The sequence below is a fragment of the Dromaius novaehollandiae genome, chromosome 6, assembly GCF_036370855.1.
Source record: "Dromaius novaehollandiae isolate bDroNov1 chromosome 6, bDroNov1.hap1, whole genome shotgun sequence".
NCBI classification, from domain to species: Eukaryota; Metazoa; Chordata; class Aves; order Casuariiformes; family Dromaiidae; genus Dromaius; species Dromaius novaehollandiae.
Window position 1 is genome coordinate 40480718 of NC_088103.1, and position 19922 is coordinate 40500639.

A 19922-nucleotide genomic window follows, 5' to 3' on the forward strand; every position below is an offset into this window, starting at 1 on the left:
GAATGGCTTTTTGATACACATTGAAGGAGAACACAAAATAATCAGTGGATTGTCTGCTTAAATTTATCTTTTACACTAGCTGAAATTCTCCAATTTACAGTTTGACAAACTCTTTAGTTTTATTCAAGTACAAAATGTTGCCTTCCTCTCTTCTAGTCCTCTGCCTCATTTCAGATGTTATCTTTTTAAAAAGTGTATTTCTATTGATTATTCAACATTTGCTAATCACCAGTGAAGAAGAGAAACTGCTAGAGATATGCCTATTTAAATTCTAAGTACAGTATAAAAATTAATACTGTATGACAGTCATCATAGGATACATTCTCTAAACAGCAGAAGACATTTTCCTTATTAAGGAAATGCAACTTGCTTCTTCTTTGATTGTTTTATTAAATAAAGGCAGCGAGATTGTCTATCTGAAGTATGATTCATTTTATTAACTTTAATAAAATAAATGGGCTCCGAAAGCCAGATGTGACATAGGGACTTCTGTATACTTGTTTCCCACTAACACCTTTGAACTCATTTCATTGTGATGCAACAGGTGAGGAGAGAAGTAGTACAAGGAGATAAACCCTGACAGTGCTTGCAATCCAACTGCTTTGAGAACATTTGGCCTTCCCCTATTATAGGTATCTTTAAAAAACATGTTGACCTAATATCCTACGGCATAAGGATACCACATTGTATTACAGATGGAGAGATTTGAGTCTTTACAAATTGAAAACTGCTGTTTAGATGCATGAACAGGTATGTACATACACACATGTTCCTTGTCTAGATGGGCCTTTCCAAAAAGCACTATGAAACAAATCAGTGACCCTGCTGATACCAACTGTAAAGGTCTTGAAAACTCCTAACAGGTAGAAAAATATAGTCTCACAGAATGACCAATGTGAGGTAAGGTCAGGATATTGGGATAACCACAGCTGTTTGAATAGAAAAGCACCATTTGGTGGGGGGAAGGTCTGGAAGTTTATAAAAATAAGCCTCCTAACCTTCCTTTTAGTAAGCTGCTGTTGAAGGATTTATAAGACGAAACTTTTCAGTCAGGCAGGCCCAGAAATAGAGATGTATTTGTACCTTAATTTTGACTTCTTTAATATATGTATTAGCCAGACTTTAAATACATCAGCAAAGGTGATCTTAGACAGTGGTACAACATTAAGTCATATCATATACTGGAAAAGGGGTGTTTGAGTATAATTTCAAGTCTGTGTCAGATGGGAATTGTACAAAAGAGAAAAAGCTAAAGTCGTAAGTCTCCTGACCTCCAAGTGCTTCTGTTTGCCAAATATACATTAGCTTAGCTTTTATATTTAATATGAAAAAAGCTTGAGCCCTGCCAGCACTTATTCGCTGAGATTTTAAAATGACAAAGGATAACACTATCAAAAGAATGAACTCAGCCCTATCTTCTTCAAAACTGTGCAACTTCTAGCAAGCTACATTAACATTTGGGTGTTGTAATATGAAACAGATAAACACTCCATTTGCCACATAAAACTAACATGATCCCCTATGACAAATACGTTAGCTCCACCTCTTCCAACATGAGCACACCCTCCACCCTCAAGCAGTTAAAGCAAATTAGAGGTACTCCATACTGTACAGAAGAAAAGTGAACAGCAGGAGTCCCCCAGTGGTAAAAGCACCTCAAAGAAACTTTCTCCTATTCCCAAATATTTTTTGGCAGTTGGCCAAAACCTGGTCTTTTAAATAGCTGTAAGGTGATTTACAGAAGTGAGTATTTTAATACTTTTGCCACTCTCTAAAAACAAATTGTTCAAATTAATACATTTACTGCACCCAAATATTATGCATTTGAGAAATTAAGACCTTTAAAAACCTTCTAGCTTTCCTGTTCTATTTTCTAATGAAACACGCCTAATACACATACTAATTTCTAGAGTTTTACAAAGACACTTTTCTGCTATTGTATCATCACACAACACAAAGTTACTACTGAACCACTGAACTCAACTAAGATCTGGGGAAAGAGATGATTTGTAAAGTATCACTCTGAAATACCAAGGTTTTTTGAATTTAAACATATTTCAAATAATATAAATCCTTTTAAAATGCTGAAAACCATGAGGAAGGATAAGTAGTAAACCGTAATTCTCTATGACATGCTCCTTGAGTCTGAGGAACATTATGAATTGTCACCCTCATCTATCAGTGACACCCTCCACCACAGAAGAAGTACAACCTGCTATGTAGCTACAGGAGCTATCTGTTACAAGAAGCTCTTTACATGTCTCCCATTCTAATAACTGTAATGGGGAGTAGCTCCTTTTCACCACAGTCCAGGCCTATAACCATTTATTATATTTCTCATTCTTGCTAAAGACAGAAACTAGTCACTTTAAGTATTCTACAAGCTTGAATATTGATTCCTACAAAGCAATCCTGAGTCCTTCAATTAGCACATATTACTGCTCAAGGGGAGCTAACTATTTGCTCTATTTTATTCCTTTCTGAGCAACATAATTCATTCTGTAACTTGTAAATTACATTTTTGTTCACAGTCTAGACCAGATACTGCATACTGCCTGCATTACAGAAACCTGTGATTGTTTTCTGAAGATCCTACTGAGAACAGCTTTAGAGAAAAGACTGCCATTTATGAAATCAATTTCTTTTGCCTCAAGTTACTGTCCTAGGTATAGCCACTTATTGCTTACCTTTTAGATATGATTTTGCTTTTATTATGTTCTGTGTAGGATTAAATACATATTTAAATTGCCAAATTCATTTAAATAATAAGGAAAAGCAGTATATACAGTTGCAATTCTACAAATACAATTTTGAAATGCAAAATAGAGTAACATTTCTTGTTTTCTTAGGTTTGCAAAGTATTGGTATGGATAAGATTTTTACAAGGACATTTTCTCCTTAAAGCAGGACCAAAAGTTCACAATATTTAAATCCCTGACTGAATGCAAAATGAAGGTGATAACTCTCTTCTTAATAATATAAGGAATTATAAGCTTACTTCCAATTAGCATAAATAAAAGCTAGTATCAGACTGCATAATTATTGCACAGCAATGCAGTACAAGCCCTAAATATGACAACTTCACAAGTGCAACTATTCTCTGTCTTGTTAAGTGAATAATTTAAAATAGATAATTAAGAACAGTGGCTGCATAGAGTGGATATCACAAAGTCATCTGTTTTCAGGAATATTCCTATACAGGATGCCCAGATACTGACACATTTTGGAATAAATAAATAAATAAATAAATAAAACCCACCTATCACAATTATTCACTGTTTATGGCTGTGGTTGTGTCATTAATGATGTCTTTAATATATGGACACCTCCACCTTTTAGTCGCTCGTTCAAAAGGCTAATCGCCAAAAGTATTTATACAGCTGTGCAGTGAACTTCACAGAACAAGTCAGGGAGTGTACGTTAAAGGATAGAGATCCGAGCTACAGAAATCATCGTTGTAATTGTCACCTTTGTTGGCAGCTTCTGCAAGGAGGTCAAGGATTGAGTGGGGAATGAAAAATGAACTACCCTCTCATTGCAGGACTACTAGAGCTCTGCAGTGTAAGGTTGCTTTACTCAGCTCCTGCCAGACATGTTGTGGGAATGAAAGCTTAATACCATTTTAAGGACAGCTAAGGCATTTTTCTTTAGTACTGTCTTAAAATAGGTAAATTCTAAATTTACTCTCATCTGTACTTCTTAATCTTCCCACAGGTCTTGGGGAAAGGTCAAGGGCATGGTGAGGTAAAAAGGTATGTTCAGCTGTACAACAGAAATATACTAAAAAGCTAACTGGAGCCCCAAATCAGATTTAAATCATTCTCTGTTTCCTTAATTTAAAAGCACTGTATGCCTTTCTGCCTAAACATTACTGCAGTTAAGAGTTAAAATATTCACTTTTCACCCAAACCAGGAGAGAGCTGTCTAGACATTTTTGGTCCTGTGCAAAAATCAAAAAAAAAAAAAAACACAAACACGCCCTGTGTCCAACAATTCTAACACCAATTCATAGACAAAATTAAATACACTTTAACGCACCACACTTCTTTGCAAGTCTCCTTTAATTTTCTACTGCGAAGGTGGGACATTTGGCAACAGGAACAGACATCTCACACATCATCTGCCTTGGGGAATGTTTGCTTAGAAACACACACAATCTGACCTCTCGAAGGATCAAAGCAATTTTACTTCATGAGGTCATGAGTGTTATCGGAACACTGCAAGTTTTACAGTCTCTATTTCACTATTTAGAAGACTAAAATTAAGTAAATAGACTATCAGAGAAAAAAGTGCCACATATTCTCAGTCTATATGGATTTATTACAAAAAGCCATAATTTTTAAGACTTCTTATATGGGAATACTATAGGTAGTCCTTATCTACATAATCCTTTAAAGAAATCTGACAAGCAGATTTATCAATTTATAATAGAACTTCATATAATGCTGGCACCTTGCTCTCTTCAATTACGTCTCGTCTCATGATTGTGCATGTGTAGAAGACTTCTTTGTCTGGGTCCTAATGGATAACATGATGTACATTATCATGGCCATACAAAAATGAACAACAGCAAAAATGATGATTTACCGTGTTGTCAGGTGCTGATCCTGTGGGTGTGAAGGAAGGCAAGTAAACCTACAGGGACTGGGTTTTGCTGCAGTATTGTATTGTAAATCTCAACTGTAGTTGAGATTTAATTGCACTTAATCTGCTCAATAAAATTATCTTCACTGTTATTAGCATCCCAGATTTGTGTTATTACATAATACAAACCTATTTTTTAAACAGACATTTTAATCTGCTACTTAAACGTTCATTAATGCAAAGCCTCTGCTGTGCAGAATAGATTCCACTCTATTTGCAAGTGGAATTTGGACATGAATTCGTCGAAATTGCTACCAAAAGCTGGTATTGTCGTTCTTATTTTTAAAATTTATGGCCTTCCCCCCCCAAAAAAACCAGTAAAATTTAAACAGTAATCCTAAAAATATTCTATCTAGAAAAGAAGATGACTCTAAATAAAGTGCAGTGTCACTTGTAAACACGATGTGGTAGTATTCAAATAACTAAAATGCAACATATCTGCTAATACACAACAGCTTTTGGGCAGATCCTTTCTTGTTTAATTTCTAAATCTGAATAAAGAATCTTCATGCTAACTAACCTAAATGCAAAAATTATTTCCCATTTTCAGAATCTTGAGATAATCACTTATCTGCCAGCCATGAACTATACTCAATTACCTGTATTTTTCAAGTCCACTGCATGTTTATTTTTATCACATCCACAACACATTAGATGTTCTATTAGACTAGAATAAGATGAGATATGTCACAGTCTAGCATTTAGTGATATGATAGGAATCATATTTGTTTTTTTCCATCCTAATTTTTCCAAGAAAATATAGATAAATTTTAGTCTCCCCTCCAAACCCCTGCAGCTCTCAACAAGTTTTTAAACCCATATGACATAAGCAAATTTGACAGAAGAATGAATATGAAGTTCTTACAAATTTCATGAAAAACTGCAGTTTTGCATAACTAAGTGAGACCCAAACGAACATGCCTACTGAAGAAAATGCAGGTATCACTCTGGCACGGAGCCATCCCAGGAGGCAACAGGCGCCAGGCAGCCAGCACGTGCCTATACAGTCACCAGCATATGTGCAACCCTGAACCAGTCACAGCATGTGCTGCCCCAAACAGGTAAGCGATGTGGGACAGGACTTAGGGAAAGCAAAGGGAGAAGCGTCTAAGGAGAGAACATGGTACAGAGAAAGGAAAAGGGAGTTCTGTCTGTGCCAAGAGCAGGGGGGCATCCAGGAGATGAAGGACTCAAATTCATAGGAAGGCAGGCTATATTAGCTCCATTATTCAGGAGCAATTTCTTTTATTAAATCACGTAGAGAGAGTGAGAGAATCACTTGGAGAATGATGGAAAAAGTGGACAGTTTATGGAAAGCTCTGAAGGAAGAGAGGAGGCATTGCACTACCCAAGGTGCCACATGATGGAGGACAGGGAGGCATTAGGGGGACAGAGAAAGAGAGAAAGTGGGGGGGACAAGGGGAGGGAAGAGGAGGACTACAGGGCAGAGAAATCAGACAGCAGAGCAAAGAGAAGCCTCTCATAAGAAGGAAAGGGAAGAACTACAGTCAGATTTCTGAAGTGGCAAGTAGAACTGCTCTATGCTTAAGTGACAGAAAAGGAAATAGGAAGCCTTACAGAAGGAAGGAGATTTGGTGGAGGCATCTGGTTCAGACGGAGCAGAAAATTCAGGAATGTCAGAGGGGGTACTGATATACATAAAAGACATGACAATATATAGGAAAGGTATGCAAAGGCAGGAATGAGTTTTGGTTAGTTGCTCCAGGAAATGACAGTGGTTGGCAATAGCCTGATTGTCAGGGGTAAATGTCAACAGTGGCCTGGAGGCTGTGGGATTGGAGAATGGGAAGAAACATGATACTGTCTCCTGTGGAGGAGGAAGAGGGAAAGAGTGACTTTCAGTTTTGCTCAACTAAGTTTTAGTACTGAATTTAGGGTGCAGAATTTAAAAGGAAGAGCGTGGAAGCATGAATACTTTTGAACCTTATCAGCTGCACGACAAAACTTTAATGAGAAGATGCATTTTATGGACACCAGACAGTGATAAAAATCATAGAACCAGTGAATGCAGAAATTCATCTTTATTTATGGGTTTCTATTCAAATTGTTTGATATCTTCAACTCTCTTTACAACCCATCATTTCTGCAAATTTCTAGGCAGGAAGAGCTATCTCTATGCCATTACTTTGTGTCATGCATCTCTCATGTTAAATTTTAGGTTGAGTGCAGATTTTACAGGACTATAGCCTGGCATTTATAGAAATTCTTTTCAATGCATGATAATAACTAAAGAACTACTCAGAAAATAACTTCATTGTGTTAATGTTCTAACTATACTGACAGCATTGTTGCTGCATTAGTTTCATCCACAGAAAATACAATGTCAAAATAAGACCAAAATGCTAATATAAAATGAATTACAGAAGTTTCATAAACAAAAGTGATTACTTATATTTCTAAAATCAGAGCTGTAAACACATTCCTTCCTAAGGTTAAAATAAAGTAACATACGGGTTAAAATAAGAAATACTGGATCCTTGTCACAAGTAAGTTCTGCCCTATGATTCAGAAATTCTAATTTCTTTTCATCAAACACAGGCACTTTACTCTTAGCATTTTTAGCATATTGTCAGCTCCTGACAGATACCACAGGCTTTTCCAACACTGTCAAAGTTATCCTTGAGAGTCAAACATAAGTAGGGTTATAAAGTTCTAAAATATTTTAAACTGTAAACAGTGAGAGTGAAATCACCTGCCATAAACTGCACCGTGCTGTGCCATTAGGAGACAGAGAGCTGCAGGATGCTGCTCTTTTTGGCACTGTTCTCTTTGCATTTCACCAAGGGATACAACTTATGGACAAGGCACTTCAGGAGCCCTCTGAGGAAGACTGCCATGGAAATATGCCTAATGAGTGCATGTTTCTCTTCTACACCATTCCTCACGTCACCTTTATCACTGGAGTATTCCCAACAGTATGCTCACATTGCAACTGAACTGTCACAGGAAGCAAACTTTTCTTCTCTCTCTCTCATCATGTCCTCAGCCAGCCTGCCCATGGGGCCGCAGTGTCCAGTGGCTTACCCTTGCAACACAGCAGATTGTGCAGATACGAAAAGCTGAACTTCTTGGTGAGCTGTATGTTCCTAATGTGCCCCTGCAGTCCATGACTGCTTCTGCAAGTGAAGCCCTTGAAACAGCTGTATTACACAAATTTTGTAACCAGATCATACTTTCCTCCTCACAATGACTCGCAAGTATCTGAACTCTCCAAGTAATTCCATTGATATCACTAGGAATGCCTGCATGCTTTTGGTCCTAATTGATACGAAAAAGCATGGCACTTACAGAAATCATAAAGCAGGCCTGTAATGATAAACAAAAGAATATACAATTTGCTACTCAAAAGAGCATATACATTTGTCTGTTCAACACATGCTGCACCACGCTATAGCTGAGCCTTTCCTGGGTATATACTTATTAAAGAGATGGCAATTCCCCTCTCCTGCAAAGATGCTTCTCCAGAAAAAAAGATTATCCGATTTCCTTTGTATATTATAAAATGAATACAAAATGCCTGGCCACGTTTATGCAACTAGTCATCCCCCAATACTTTTCTTTGAGGCTGCAAGAAAATACTGCTCTCCTCCAAGTTTCCTTTGAGACTCCTAAGAATTCTAACTGCTCCCAGTATTTTAAGGAGATGCTGAATTTTCATGCATAAATGCTCTGTGTTGCATCAGCAGATATTCCTTCCTTCCATAAAATGGATTTCATCTTATCTCTCATCTTGAAACGGGTTGACAATCCTGCCTAGACAGACTACTGGGACAAGCAGAAACTCTACCTTTGCCCAAAGCTGTGCATTTAGAGACCTGAGGAACAAAGACCTTTTCTTCTATCTTACAGATCTTCAAGCAAAGTAATTAGTAAAAAGTTCCAGTAATCTCACCAAGAAATACGGAACAAGTTTAACTTATTTTCATATTCCTAGTTGGTGTTTAAAGGCCTTTCATGTTCCTCCTGAAATTAAAGTGAATATGCACTGCTTTTATAAACTGGTCAATCAGTTACTTCAGCAAGGTACTTATTTCCCCTCACATAATCAGATCAAGCTTCCAGAAATGCAGAAAACAGGAAATTCAGAGACCTCCAGCAAGCCAACAGTCACCAAAGTGATTGCTTTTGTGTGAAGTCCAATCTGATTATGTAAACGCAGAAGTGGAAATCAGCAACTAGTATCTACGCACCCTCGATAACTTCTTATCTGACGGGAAGCTAGCCTAGTTGTTGCTGCAAAGAAAATCTGCAGGAAGAAATGTCACAAAGCGCAAGCATTGCTACTTTCTCAAACTATTTTCATTTTGCTAAATGCAACTAAACTAGATTTCTGCTTCTTTTCTTGTCATAGACAAATGGTCCCAAATTTTCACTGGAGACAAAAGACAAAAGAGTTAGTTTAGATTTATAATTGTAAAAACTATAACAGATTGGTCCAGGAATGATTACTCTGATTAAAACACATATTATCTTACAAAGGAAAATATACCTGTGCATATGAATCTAGTGTAGGCAAAATAACAATTCATTTTTACTTTTCTGATACCAGAAGGCTCAAGCACGTATCAGAAAAATCAGAACTAAGCCAAAAAATTACAACAGGAAACAGAATACATCATAATCAAATAAAAAAAAATGTTGATGTGTTATGCTTACTTCAGTGGGAACAGAATCAGATTGCAAGACTCCTATTAACTTAATAGCATCTGGTTTATTGTTTATGAAATTGGGTGAATGTGCAAGGTAACTAACACAAAATGCCTCTTTTTGAAATTAAAAAAAAATGCAACAATATGAAAGATAAGAGCTAATAAAAGCATTTTAAATTGCTAAGAGAAATCAACATTTTAATAATATTTTATAAATTAATTTGCCTTTGTAGATAGGTGGCATATCAAATATTCTTACAAAATCTGAAAAAGGCATAGTGTTAAATTAGAAAAGTATGTAGTTTTTGGAATATATACATATACTTAGGAATAGACCTAGGATTAGAGGCCTCAAGCTGTAGGAATTGGGAATGTCATTCAGTATTAATTCATGGGAGAAGCCACTAATTCAGATACCACAAACCCCAGGAGGAAAAAGCAGTTATCTGTTGGCTAAGGCAGAGATGCTAACTTATCTTTTTGATTAAAAAAAAAAAAAAAAAGAGAGAGAGAAGGAAAAAAAAGAAGAAAGGCGCTATATGGATTCTATTTAAAAAAAAAAAAAAAAAGTAATTCACCAACTGGGGAAAAAGAAGCAAATGATGATTAAAGAGTCAAGTGCCTGCTACCCTGACCTCAATTCTTACATCAATACAAAAACTGCACAAATGAATGGGGGGAAGCATATTCATTTCTTGATAAAAGATTTCAGTGTAATGAAAGTTTGGGTAAAACAAATTCACTATGAGATGGTTTTCTAGTTCTGTACTTCCTACTTTATAGAACTAGTAGAAAGAGCAGGGATGAGCATGAGGAATCCTAAAAGGCCATAAGCACAAAAACAAGCAATCTCCATGTCTCTGAATTCTGGGAATTCATTATGAAAATCCCAATCTTCCTTCTGTGCCTCTGCTGGTAGCAACTCTTCCAAAGGAAACACTTCCAGTCCATTCCCTGTGAGGTCTCCAACCCATCTCTGGGAAAGATCCCGAACAGCTGTCAATACTCAGAGCAGGTTTTATGCTGGAGAAGGAGAAACTCTCCCAACACAAAATTCTGCCAAAGCTTGAGAAGTGTTTGTATACCAGGATTCATTCTTTCTCAGTACCAATCTTCTTAATTGTGAAACCCAGCAATATGGGATGCCCACAAGACTTCTAATAGCTCAGCGGCAGAAGGGGAAAAACTACTGATCTACTCTTTCCTTCTGAACAATGTAGAGATCCTAGAAGGTGACCCAGACCAATCACTATAAAATCCTTAAATACCTTAGAGAAATAGTGTGTGTGAGACTGCCAAATTTAAATGTCACCAACACACACACACCCTTCTGAGAATTCCATCACTCTTATCTTTTTCATAATCTTAATTTTTAAAATACAATAGAAGACCATCTTACTGACCATAATTATTTGAATTTGTACTTGTAGCTTATTCAGTATGCAAATCAAACACACTAACTTCATATGCAGTGCTACTCACGCTGTTCCAGCATGGAATTATATACTCCAGTAGAACTCCTGCGTGCTATCTACTAAAGTCTTCTTTTTAATTAAGAAATTTACCTTTCTCTAAATACAAACTTCCAGATACCTTCTGCAACTGAAGATTCACAGGGTTTTTACAGAGTAAACAGCCTCTGATGTGAAAGACAGAATCAGGGAAAACTCCCTTTGACATATAACTATACCAGCCAGTCTCTCTCTTATTTGTTGATGATACAACGTTAACTTTGGAAAAAAATTAACTACATTAAAAAGAAGCACTGGCAAAATAATTAATTTCTAGCAGTCTTGCAATTTAACAACTAGAAACAAGATGTAACTAGCAGCATATAACCAACTAATTCTCTACAGATTACTAGCAAATCCTCCATGCTTTAAGAAATTTCTGAGTTAATGTAGCATGCTGTTCAAGATTATGTCCAAATAGACGTAAAAGGAAAAAGAAAAAAAAAAAGGATATACAAAGCTGAACAATGGCATAATTAACTTGTGATCCATGTATGGATAGCACCAAGTCATTCTAAATAAGTAGATCTAAATAGACCATACTTCTTTTCACTATTAATTTTTCTGTTTACACCACTTCACAGATATGGCTTAAGGTATTTTAGTCTGCTTTAGTGGCTCTCCATTTTGTGTGGAAATGAATGAGATATTTCAGAAACATTTATTTTGTAAATATTCTGCACACATGAAACTATAATTTTCACACAAGGTATTTGCTTATCTTGTATGGAAATGACTACTACACTGTTTCAGTTAGTATCAAAACAATAAGATAGCTTCCAGTTGCAAGGTGCAATGTCAAATACAATACAAATTTAAGGGGCAGACTGTTCCCCATGTAGTAAAAAAGCTTTAGATAGCTTTAACAAGTGACTAACTGAAGTACCAATCCTTAATTTGGTGTGAAATTCACCTCTAAAATCCAATCAAAAGATTTTGTATTTACTGTAGCTGTGATGGAAGTAGAAGGCGTTAAAGTGTTTTCACCTCTCAAAAGTAGTTAAGGTTTAAGCAGAAATGGCTGTTTTAGCAAAATCTTTACATCAGGCTATCTAGCTCAAATCTGCTGCTATCAGAAATACACCAGCAGGTCTTCAGTAATTTCAAGAGCTATCTCCTAGCATGAAATTCATAACCTGGAGGCAGAAGCTCCACATCAGACATAATACTTCTAAAGAAAAATCAGACATACATATGTCCCTCTCCCTCCTCCCATGAAAAAAAGGCATCCTGTCCTTCAACTAGGAAGTCCTGGATTTGGCAAGGTGAGGTATCCAAAGACTAACTTTAAAAAAGGAGCTGAATTATAAGCTTAAAGTGCAGATGGAAAGGAAGGAAGACTAGGCCTTGAATACACAGGATACATTATCACGAGTAAATCAAACACAGAACTCACATTCCCATTTTAGCTGTCACTTTTTTTCCATCGCACTTTCCCTGGAAATTTAATAGATATTGAAATGCAAAATTCATGCTTGTTAACATCTAAATATATCTATATAATCTATATATATATATAGCAGCTAACACGACAATAAATGATTCTGTGTTTTTTTCTTTAAATTTTCTATGTCGTTGCATATCTTTTTAAATTTTATATTCAATAATTAGTTTTTCCTTCTAGTTCTAAACTAACTAGACCACTAGACCCAGTATAATGTAAACTACTATATAAATAAAAATAAGATAAAAAAATAAAACAAAACAAAGCTTCACTTTAATTGCTTGACCACATCATGTGTTTTCATTACCACAATGGAAACTGGAGAGAAATGACAAATTCAGTAACAGGTTTAGCAAGGTATTCCTGAGTTTTAAGTCAATATATTATTGATACTTGAGCAAGTAATGAGAAAGTGGTATTCTGTTTCATTAAAGGATGCAATTTTCAACATCTTTCAGTAAAGAACTAGACCAACATTAACTGCTTTTAATAACTGCCCTCCATTTCTTAGACTTACATATGCTGCATGTAGCGTACAGACCAGTTATCTTAGTGAAACCCTTTTTCCTCTCCATGTATCATAAAAGAAAATTGTGATTTCCTACACTGTTTCAAAATAAATACAAAATATAGCAAAAACATTAGGCTTGATATATTCTAAATCATACAGTACCATAGAATGTTCTTTATGAGATGCAAGAGTTAATCTCTGCTTTTAATTACACTCAAGTAACTTTAATGACAGTGAATACTGTAGCAACATCTATAAACAGCAATGACCGTATTAGCAGAAGAGCAGTTATGAAACCCCTGCCAACTGCCAACACTGTTTGTACAAATTTTTTTTTTAGATCAAGATATAAAAATCTTGTAAAGTTCCACTGTTTGGGTACTTGCAGATCCTTGCAAAAAACTTAGTCTAAGCAGCTTTCAAGAATGTAACAGACAGTAGCAACCATGACAAGAACAGGAAAAGTGCTTTTGCTAATGACTTTTTATTTTAGATAATACTACTTCCAAACACTTCCATTTGTTGCTGTCTGTGAGTCTAAACTTGCAATCCCTGTAAACCTGAAGCTTCCAGAGTGAACAGTAATTCGAGGTGCCCTAGTAACACAGAATCAGTCCTAACCTGTACACCAGCATCGTAAGTGGTAGGAATGACTAAACTTGTTGAACAAATATGTACTATTTAATTGTTGCACAGGACAGGTGGAAAAATTTATTGCATTTTAAGATAACCACTTTGCAAGCAAATGAGAGATCTAAAAAATAAAAAAATAAAAAACATAACAGAAAGGTAGAGCATACATAAGGTATTTCCGTGACCATAGCACTGTTAAGGCAGGTTAGAACTTGCTCCTAGAGAGACTGACTGTAAACTTTAAGAAAACACCAGGGAACTCTTCTGCATTATTTTTGCTTGGTTTTGTATAGAGTTAGGTTGTTAGGGGTTTTAAGTAATAAAATAAAATACAACATTTCTTCAGAAATCAATATTTTTTCTCTACTGTTCCCAACCACCAAACTAAGATACCGCTTTCAAAAAATGTATGCGATTTGGATCCGAAGTCACATTTTGAAAAGTGACTAAGGGGTTGATTTTCAAAGGCATTACGATACCTAAAGATGCATTAAGCACTTCAAATTTTTTTTAACTGTCTGGGCATCTAACGCCTATTTAAATCACTTAGTCCTTTCTGAAAATCCCAGTGGAGAGTTATCTACACTTTATGTCTGTATATCTTTGAAAATCTGGCCCATTAAATACTTAACAACCTAAGTCCCCCGACCTTTAGTGAGACTTAGGATTCTAAAAAGCGTAAGTACTTCTGAAAATTGGTCAAGCCCCTCTCTCTGCTCTTTCCTTCTTATTTCTGTTAAAGAGCAATCTAGTAATGCTCATCTTTAGCAAGTCAGTTAACCATAGGTTCAAGATGGTCAGACTTACACTGTGTATGTTCAGTCTTTTATGTAACTACATAATAAAGGTCCTGAGTACAGACTGCATCTCACAAAACTTTCTGAAACCATAAAAAATAGGAATTCCAATCTGTAATGCCTGTCAGTGCCCAAAATTCATTGTTTCAATAAATATGATCCAAAATGAGTTTAGTTTAGTTCCCCGAAAAAACCAAACAGCATATTCTAATTACAAAGCAAGTTCTGAAAGACATCCACACAACAAAAAAAAAATTCCAGAGAAAAATGAGAAAGAGAAGGAACTGGTGAATAGGCTCTTTAAGCAGCCAGCAGTTCCAGAAAAGACAAGCCTTAATTCTGAAATTTCTTTTCAAAATATTAAACTATAAGACATTCCCTTATGCAAACATTCGAAAGATTATCTTCTGATCTCTTTTAATGTCAATGGGAGGTAACTTACACTGACCATATTCCCCAAAAGGAACTGATTTGTAAATTAGAAACACAGGGAATCAGATTGCCACCTACAGGAAAATTTAGCGTTTATTGTCAAGAATGACTCAAAAAAAACACATTCTGCCAAGCCTTCTTTCAGTTTTAGTTATTATTTCAAAACCAACTAGTATTTTCTTTTTATGCAACTATATCATGAACCAAATCCAGAAAGCCATTAACTTTTCCTTTTATTTAAAACAGTATTGCTCCATGAGCACCGAATGTTGATAGTTCAGCTATTAAGCAGCAGATTGTAATCATGTTTCAGTTAAAGAACTTTAAATCTGCTTACCTGATACAATTGGTGCTAGCCTGAATATGTCTGACAGTCTGCTGTTAACTGGTTCATAGGGGGAGTCTTCAAGCAAATCATTTCCTAAAGACAACAAAGATTTGGATTCTTTTTATACAAGAATTCAGGACAAGATTTTGTTGTTTATATCTACTCTATAATGAAGTTACTCTGTAACAGTAAAGGTACTCCCCTTAACCTGCTTGTGTGACTGTTTCTCCTCAAAGCACAATTTACAAAAAAAACCTGAAAGAAGCAAGTTGTTTATCCTTGTCCCTATTTTCTCTCCTTCCTCCATGGATAAAGTCATAACCTGCAGAGACAGATTCTGACATCACAGGGACCGTCTCATCTTAACGTGCCAGCAGGAAAGAAGCGGTAGCAGGGATGTTCCCGTTCACTCATGCTAACATTAGAGCTCTTATTTGGAGGAGCAGCCCAGGTAACATCTGAAAACTAGCACCTTTGGAATAAAGCATTACTAACAAAATGCTTTAGGAAGGAAATGAATTTATGATGCAGAAAATGTCCAAGACAAGCAGTGTAATTTATTATGAAAGCTGGAACAAAGAGATAAATTAACTCATTAAAGTGTTCCAATTGATGCCAGGATAAATGAACAGAAAGGCTTGGCTTCAGTGGAAGGTTTTTAAACAATGTAAAACATGGCCAGAATGATATACCTCACATAAGGACCTGACTGTTCTCAGTACACTATGGGAAATTCGGCAATGACATCACTGAGAACAGTAGTCCCAAGTCAATCATTGCCATATCCCTTCTAACTTGCACTTCTGCATACTCTGGAAAGCACCAACTTCTTTTTTCTCTCTCTGCCTGCCCCAGGAATGTTGCTGGCAAATACAGGAAAAGAGAGAATAAAATTCTTAAAACAATGCTCCCCCTCTATATTACATTTAACTTTTAGCAAAGAGTTAAGGAACTAGTTTCAGTGCCCTGTGATGTTGTTAGGCAAGTCCCAATTAAGAAGTTGAAATGTTACTAGAACATATCTCCAAATGACTGCTTTTTGTAGCTTTTGCACTTGTTAATGCCCTCATCTTTGACTTTGGTTTGGAAAGGTCAGCTGGGTCCCCTGGAGGAAACCCTTATTGTGGATTTCCCAACAACAGGAGATGCAGCGGCAGCTGTTCCCGAGTTGGATGAAAGGTCCTCAGTTTGCAGCTGAAGAGCACAATGTGAATTATGAGGTCAGACCCTCCGTTTAGTCTCTGTGGTGGTAGCTAGCTGCGGCTGCGATGGGCTGGGAAATCACACTGCATTAGGGGATTGTAATGGTCCTGTGTTTTGCAACATACCCTGTAAGCTCTGGTACATGCTCCAGTAAATGCGCAGGCAGTTTTTCTCCTTCTTCATGCCCCTCTTGCAGCGGCAGTTGTACAGAGATTTCTGCTTCAGAGCTTCCATGGCGCTTTTGCATTCGTCCTTTGCCTCCAGGCCTGTCGCCCGGCTGAAGTTGCTCTCTTTGCCGGCTACACACTGCCTCAGCGTCCTGTATTTAGTACTACAGCTCTGCTCCTTGAGACACTGATCGCTGGCTTTCACGCAGTCAAGGCGATCCCCTCCAGGCAGCCCGCTCACTTCTGCGGACAAAAGTACATCTACAGGGAAAAAGACACAAACCAACAAACTCTCTTTGAGGGGTGAGGCTGGTTTAACTCGGGCTCCAAGGCAGGCATCTGGGAGGCACACGGCACCTCCTAACACAGCACATGCAGCCAGCCCGACAGGCAGCACCTTGCAAACCTCGGGGCTTCACGCTATACCTTAGGAAAAACACATGGGGTTTCCATGGTCTTAGGCAGATCCACTTTAGTGGAAGTCCAGTACAGTACATTTTAACCCCTCTGGTTGAATTAAGACAGAACGCAGAAAGGAAAGAAAACCCACGGGGGCTAACATGCCCGACAAAATAAGCATTCATTGTTCCTTACATCCACTTTGGTGAAGCAAATAACCTTCCCATTTGGGTGTTTAACTGAGGGGTTAAAAACTCGGCCTCACTTTCTGCAAGTGCTTTGCTGTAATTTCAATTACATCCACGAACAACCCGCTCAGAGAGATAAGTATCCTCACTGATTGTTATTAGGCTCTTTTTACGTCAGTCACTTTTTAATAGCTGTACCCTTTTTTGCTTATTCCACATATATCTCCAACGGTGGAATTTATGACATCCCCCCCTCCATTTCTCTCCACGTATGATGCTTTTGCAGGAGAACAAAGCAAATTACAGTAACCCTCTCCTCTCCAATGTGCCCCCTGTCACGCTCTCTCAGGCACACACAGATGGAAATGCAAACAAACATCTCCTGTGGAAAGGAAACCAGTTTCGGCTGCAAACCATTCGCAAGCGGGCAGGTTGCCAGGTTCAGGTGAAGATGTAATCCTTCAAATGGCTCCTGTCACCCTCCCCGAGCAGTCTTATTTTATTAAAATGAAAAGTTTCCCTCTAACTTGCGGGAACCCAATTTAACACGAAGCTACGCAAGCAAGCAGCTAACTCTACATAAGCTCCCAGAGCTTGAAATGCACACTGGGCTAAATGATGTGAGGCAGAGCTGTAAAAACTACTGGAAACTTCACTGTTCTGCCTAAACAATAGACTGACAACCATCAGGCATCCGATCCCATAAACCCTATGTATTGGTTTATGAAGCAACGTACAGAGAGAAATCAGACGCCAGCAACTTACCCACTAAGGGCAAAACGAAGTACAAGACAGCGAGAAACATCTTGCTGTCTTCGGATGGTTTCCCCAAACGAGCTGATGTGCCACAACAAAGAGGATCAGCATGTAGATATTCCAAAACCGCCGAGATCCAAAGACTCCAATTTCAGATCCATTGAATTCCAGGAACACCCCCCTCTCCTCTTCACCGCTACCACTGCCAGCAGCTGGAGCAGAGATGCAAACGCTGAGCTTTTTCCCCTAGATTTCAGGTCTGAGCAACCTGAAAACACAAGCACCGACTTCAGTGAGGGAGAGAGCGGCGCACGCACGGACTATATGTGTGTGCGAGTGAGCAAGCGGCAGCGGGGCAGGAGCGCCGGTCGCCTCCTTGGGTGGGCAGCGCTTGTTCCCAGGGAGGGACCCGGAGCACACGGGGGGGGGGGACGAGAGCCGCGGCGCCCGCCCCCGGCCCCGCTGCCCGGCTTCCCCCGCAGCCAGGGCGAGCGGCAGCCAGCCCCTCCGCCACCGACGGCCCCCGCCGAGGCAGGGTCTCCGCAGGGCTGCCCGCGCCCCCCTGGGCAATCACCCCTCCGCCCCCAACCCGCGACTCGATGTGCCTGCGCCGCGGCGGGGAGGCGGTGCGCGGGGGCCGCGCTGCTTGCGCGGGGCGCCGGCCGCCTCCGCCGGCTCGGGTCGGGGCGGACGGGCGGGCGACCCCGGCGGCGGGGGCAGGTGCCCCGGGGGCGGCGGCGGCGGCGGGGGGGGCGGAAAGTTTGGCCGGGGAGAGCGGGGCAGGCGGCGGGCGACAGGCGCGGAGCCCAGGCGGGGGCGGCCGCTGCGCCGCCGCCGACCTGAGCGGAGCACCAGCAGCGGCACCGGCGGCACGCGGCAGACCGGCCGCCCCGCACTTGGGGCACCGGGCCCGGCCCGGCCCGGCGGGAGGGTTTCCGAGCGGAAGCCGCCGCCAACTGACACTGAGTTACGGGAAACGCAGTGGGTGCCGCTGCCAGCCCCGTGATTGCGCCTCCATCAGGAGCAACCTGCGCGTCCCTTGCCGCCTGCCCCCCCCTCCGCGCGGGGTCGGCGGCGGGGCCCCGGCCCCCCAGCCGGCCCCGGCGCCCGCGGAGGCAGCGCGGGGCTCCGGGCACGCGGCAGCACCGGGGGCGGCTTGTGCCCGCTCGCCCGCCCGCCGCCTGTTTGGGGAAGGGGCGCCGGGGCGCGGCCCGGGCCCCCCCGCGCCTGCAGGTCCTGCGAGCGGCTCACCCCAAACCCCCGGGCGGCCGCGGGGCTGCCCGGCGCCGAAAGGCTCTGGGGAGCCAGCAGGTCCCCGAGCGCCTCGGCGCAGGGTGCGCTCCGCCGGCGGGGCGGGGGGGCGGCGGGGAGGAGCGCAGCCCCGCGCAGGGTGCGCTCCGCCGGCGGCGGGCAGGCGCGAGCGGCGGGTCCGGCGGCAGCGGCGCGTCCCCCGGGCGCGGGGCACCCTTCGGCCCCAACCGCGGCTCAGTGTATCGGTTTTCACTTGGCTCCTGAATAAACAACGCGAACATATGTCCCCTATCCATGACAGATGGTTCAAACAGAGAACGATTTAGTGGTTTTCCCACAGTTGCTACTACGTAGAGCTGCCCCGAAACCTAACAAAATGCAATTAGCCTAAAATAGCACCAGTTTCCAGATTTCCTTGTATTCACATAGAGAAAAATTGATTCAGGTGTACGTTTTAGCTGCAACCAAATGCTTTCTTTTTAAAAAAAGTTGATATTTTCCCTGGCAATTTTGTCAACAAGCTCTCTGGCCTATTAGACCCTAGGAATTTGCTTCTCCTCACACTGTTTTGCCTAAAGGAATGTACCTCTCCTCACGGAAGGAAGACAGTCAGGCTGACCACTTTCATAACAAAAACTGAATGGCAGATGAAGCAAAACCTGTTCTAAGGCACTTCAGAAACACTTATTTAAATCGCTAGCATATGCTGTGATATACAGAAAATATGACATACGGAAGTCCTTTCTGAATAGAAGCGTTTTTTTATTCTGCCGCTTTTTCCTAACATGTAGATTTCTGTTCCTCTTTAAAAAAAAAAAGAAAGAAAAAAGCTATCCAGAGTTCTGACTCTCTCTGTGAAGTCATAATAGTGATGTAAAGTTATTAGTAATTAAGTTGCACTTTTTTCTTTAAGAAATGAAAGTATATATACTGTTATATAGTGAAAACATCTGTTGTCTGCTGCATAAGGATATATGCTGTATAAGGA

General features: G+C 40.0%; 1 protein-coding gene across 3 annotated transcripts in view; it reads right to left on the reverse strand.

The window, feature by feature from the left end:
- The window catches only part of GFRA1 (GDNF family receptor alpha 1), a 206870-nt gene that overhangs the window by 129237 nt on the left and 57711 nt on the right, over positions 1-19922 (reverse strand). For 2 of the 3 annotated variants that reach the window (XM_026096176.2, XM_064514274.1), the window contains exons 4-6: positions 17693-17951; positions 16299-16601; positions 14980-15063 (exon numbers count right to left, since the gene is read on the reverse strand). In XM_026096176.2, the coding sequence (XP_025951961.1) occupies positions 14980-15063; positions 16299-16601; positions 17693-17732 (427 nt within the window). In that variant the 5' untranslated portion in view covers positions 17733-17951. Of the gene's footprint in view, positions 1-14979; positions 15064-16298; positions 16602-17692; positions 18143-19922 lie in introns of those variants that run through there. The other variant, XM_026096177.2, reaches the window with a different exon arrangement.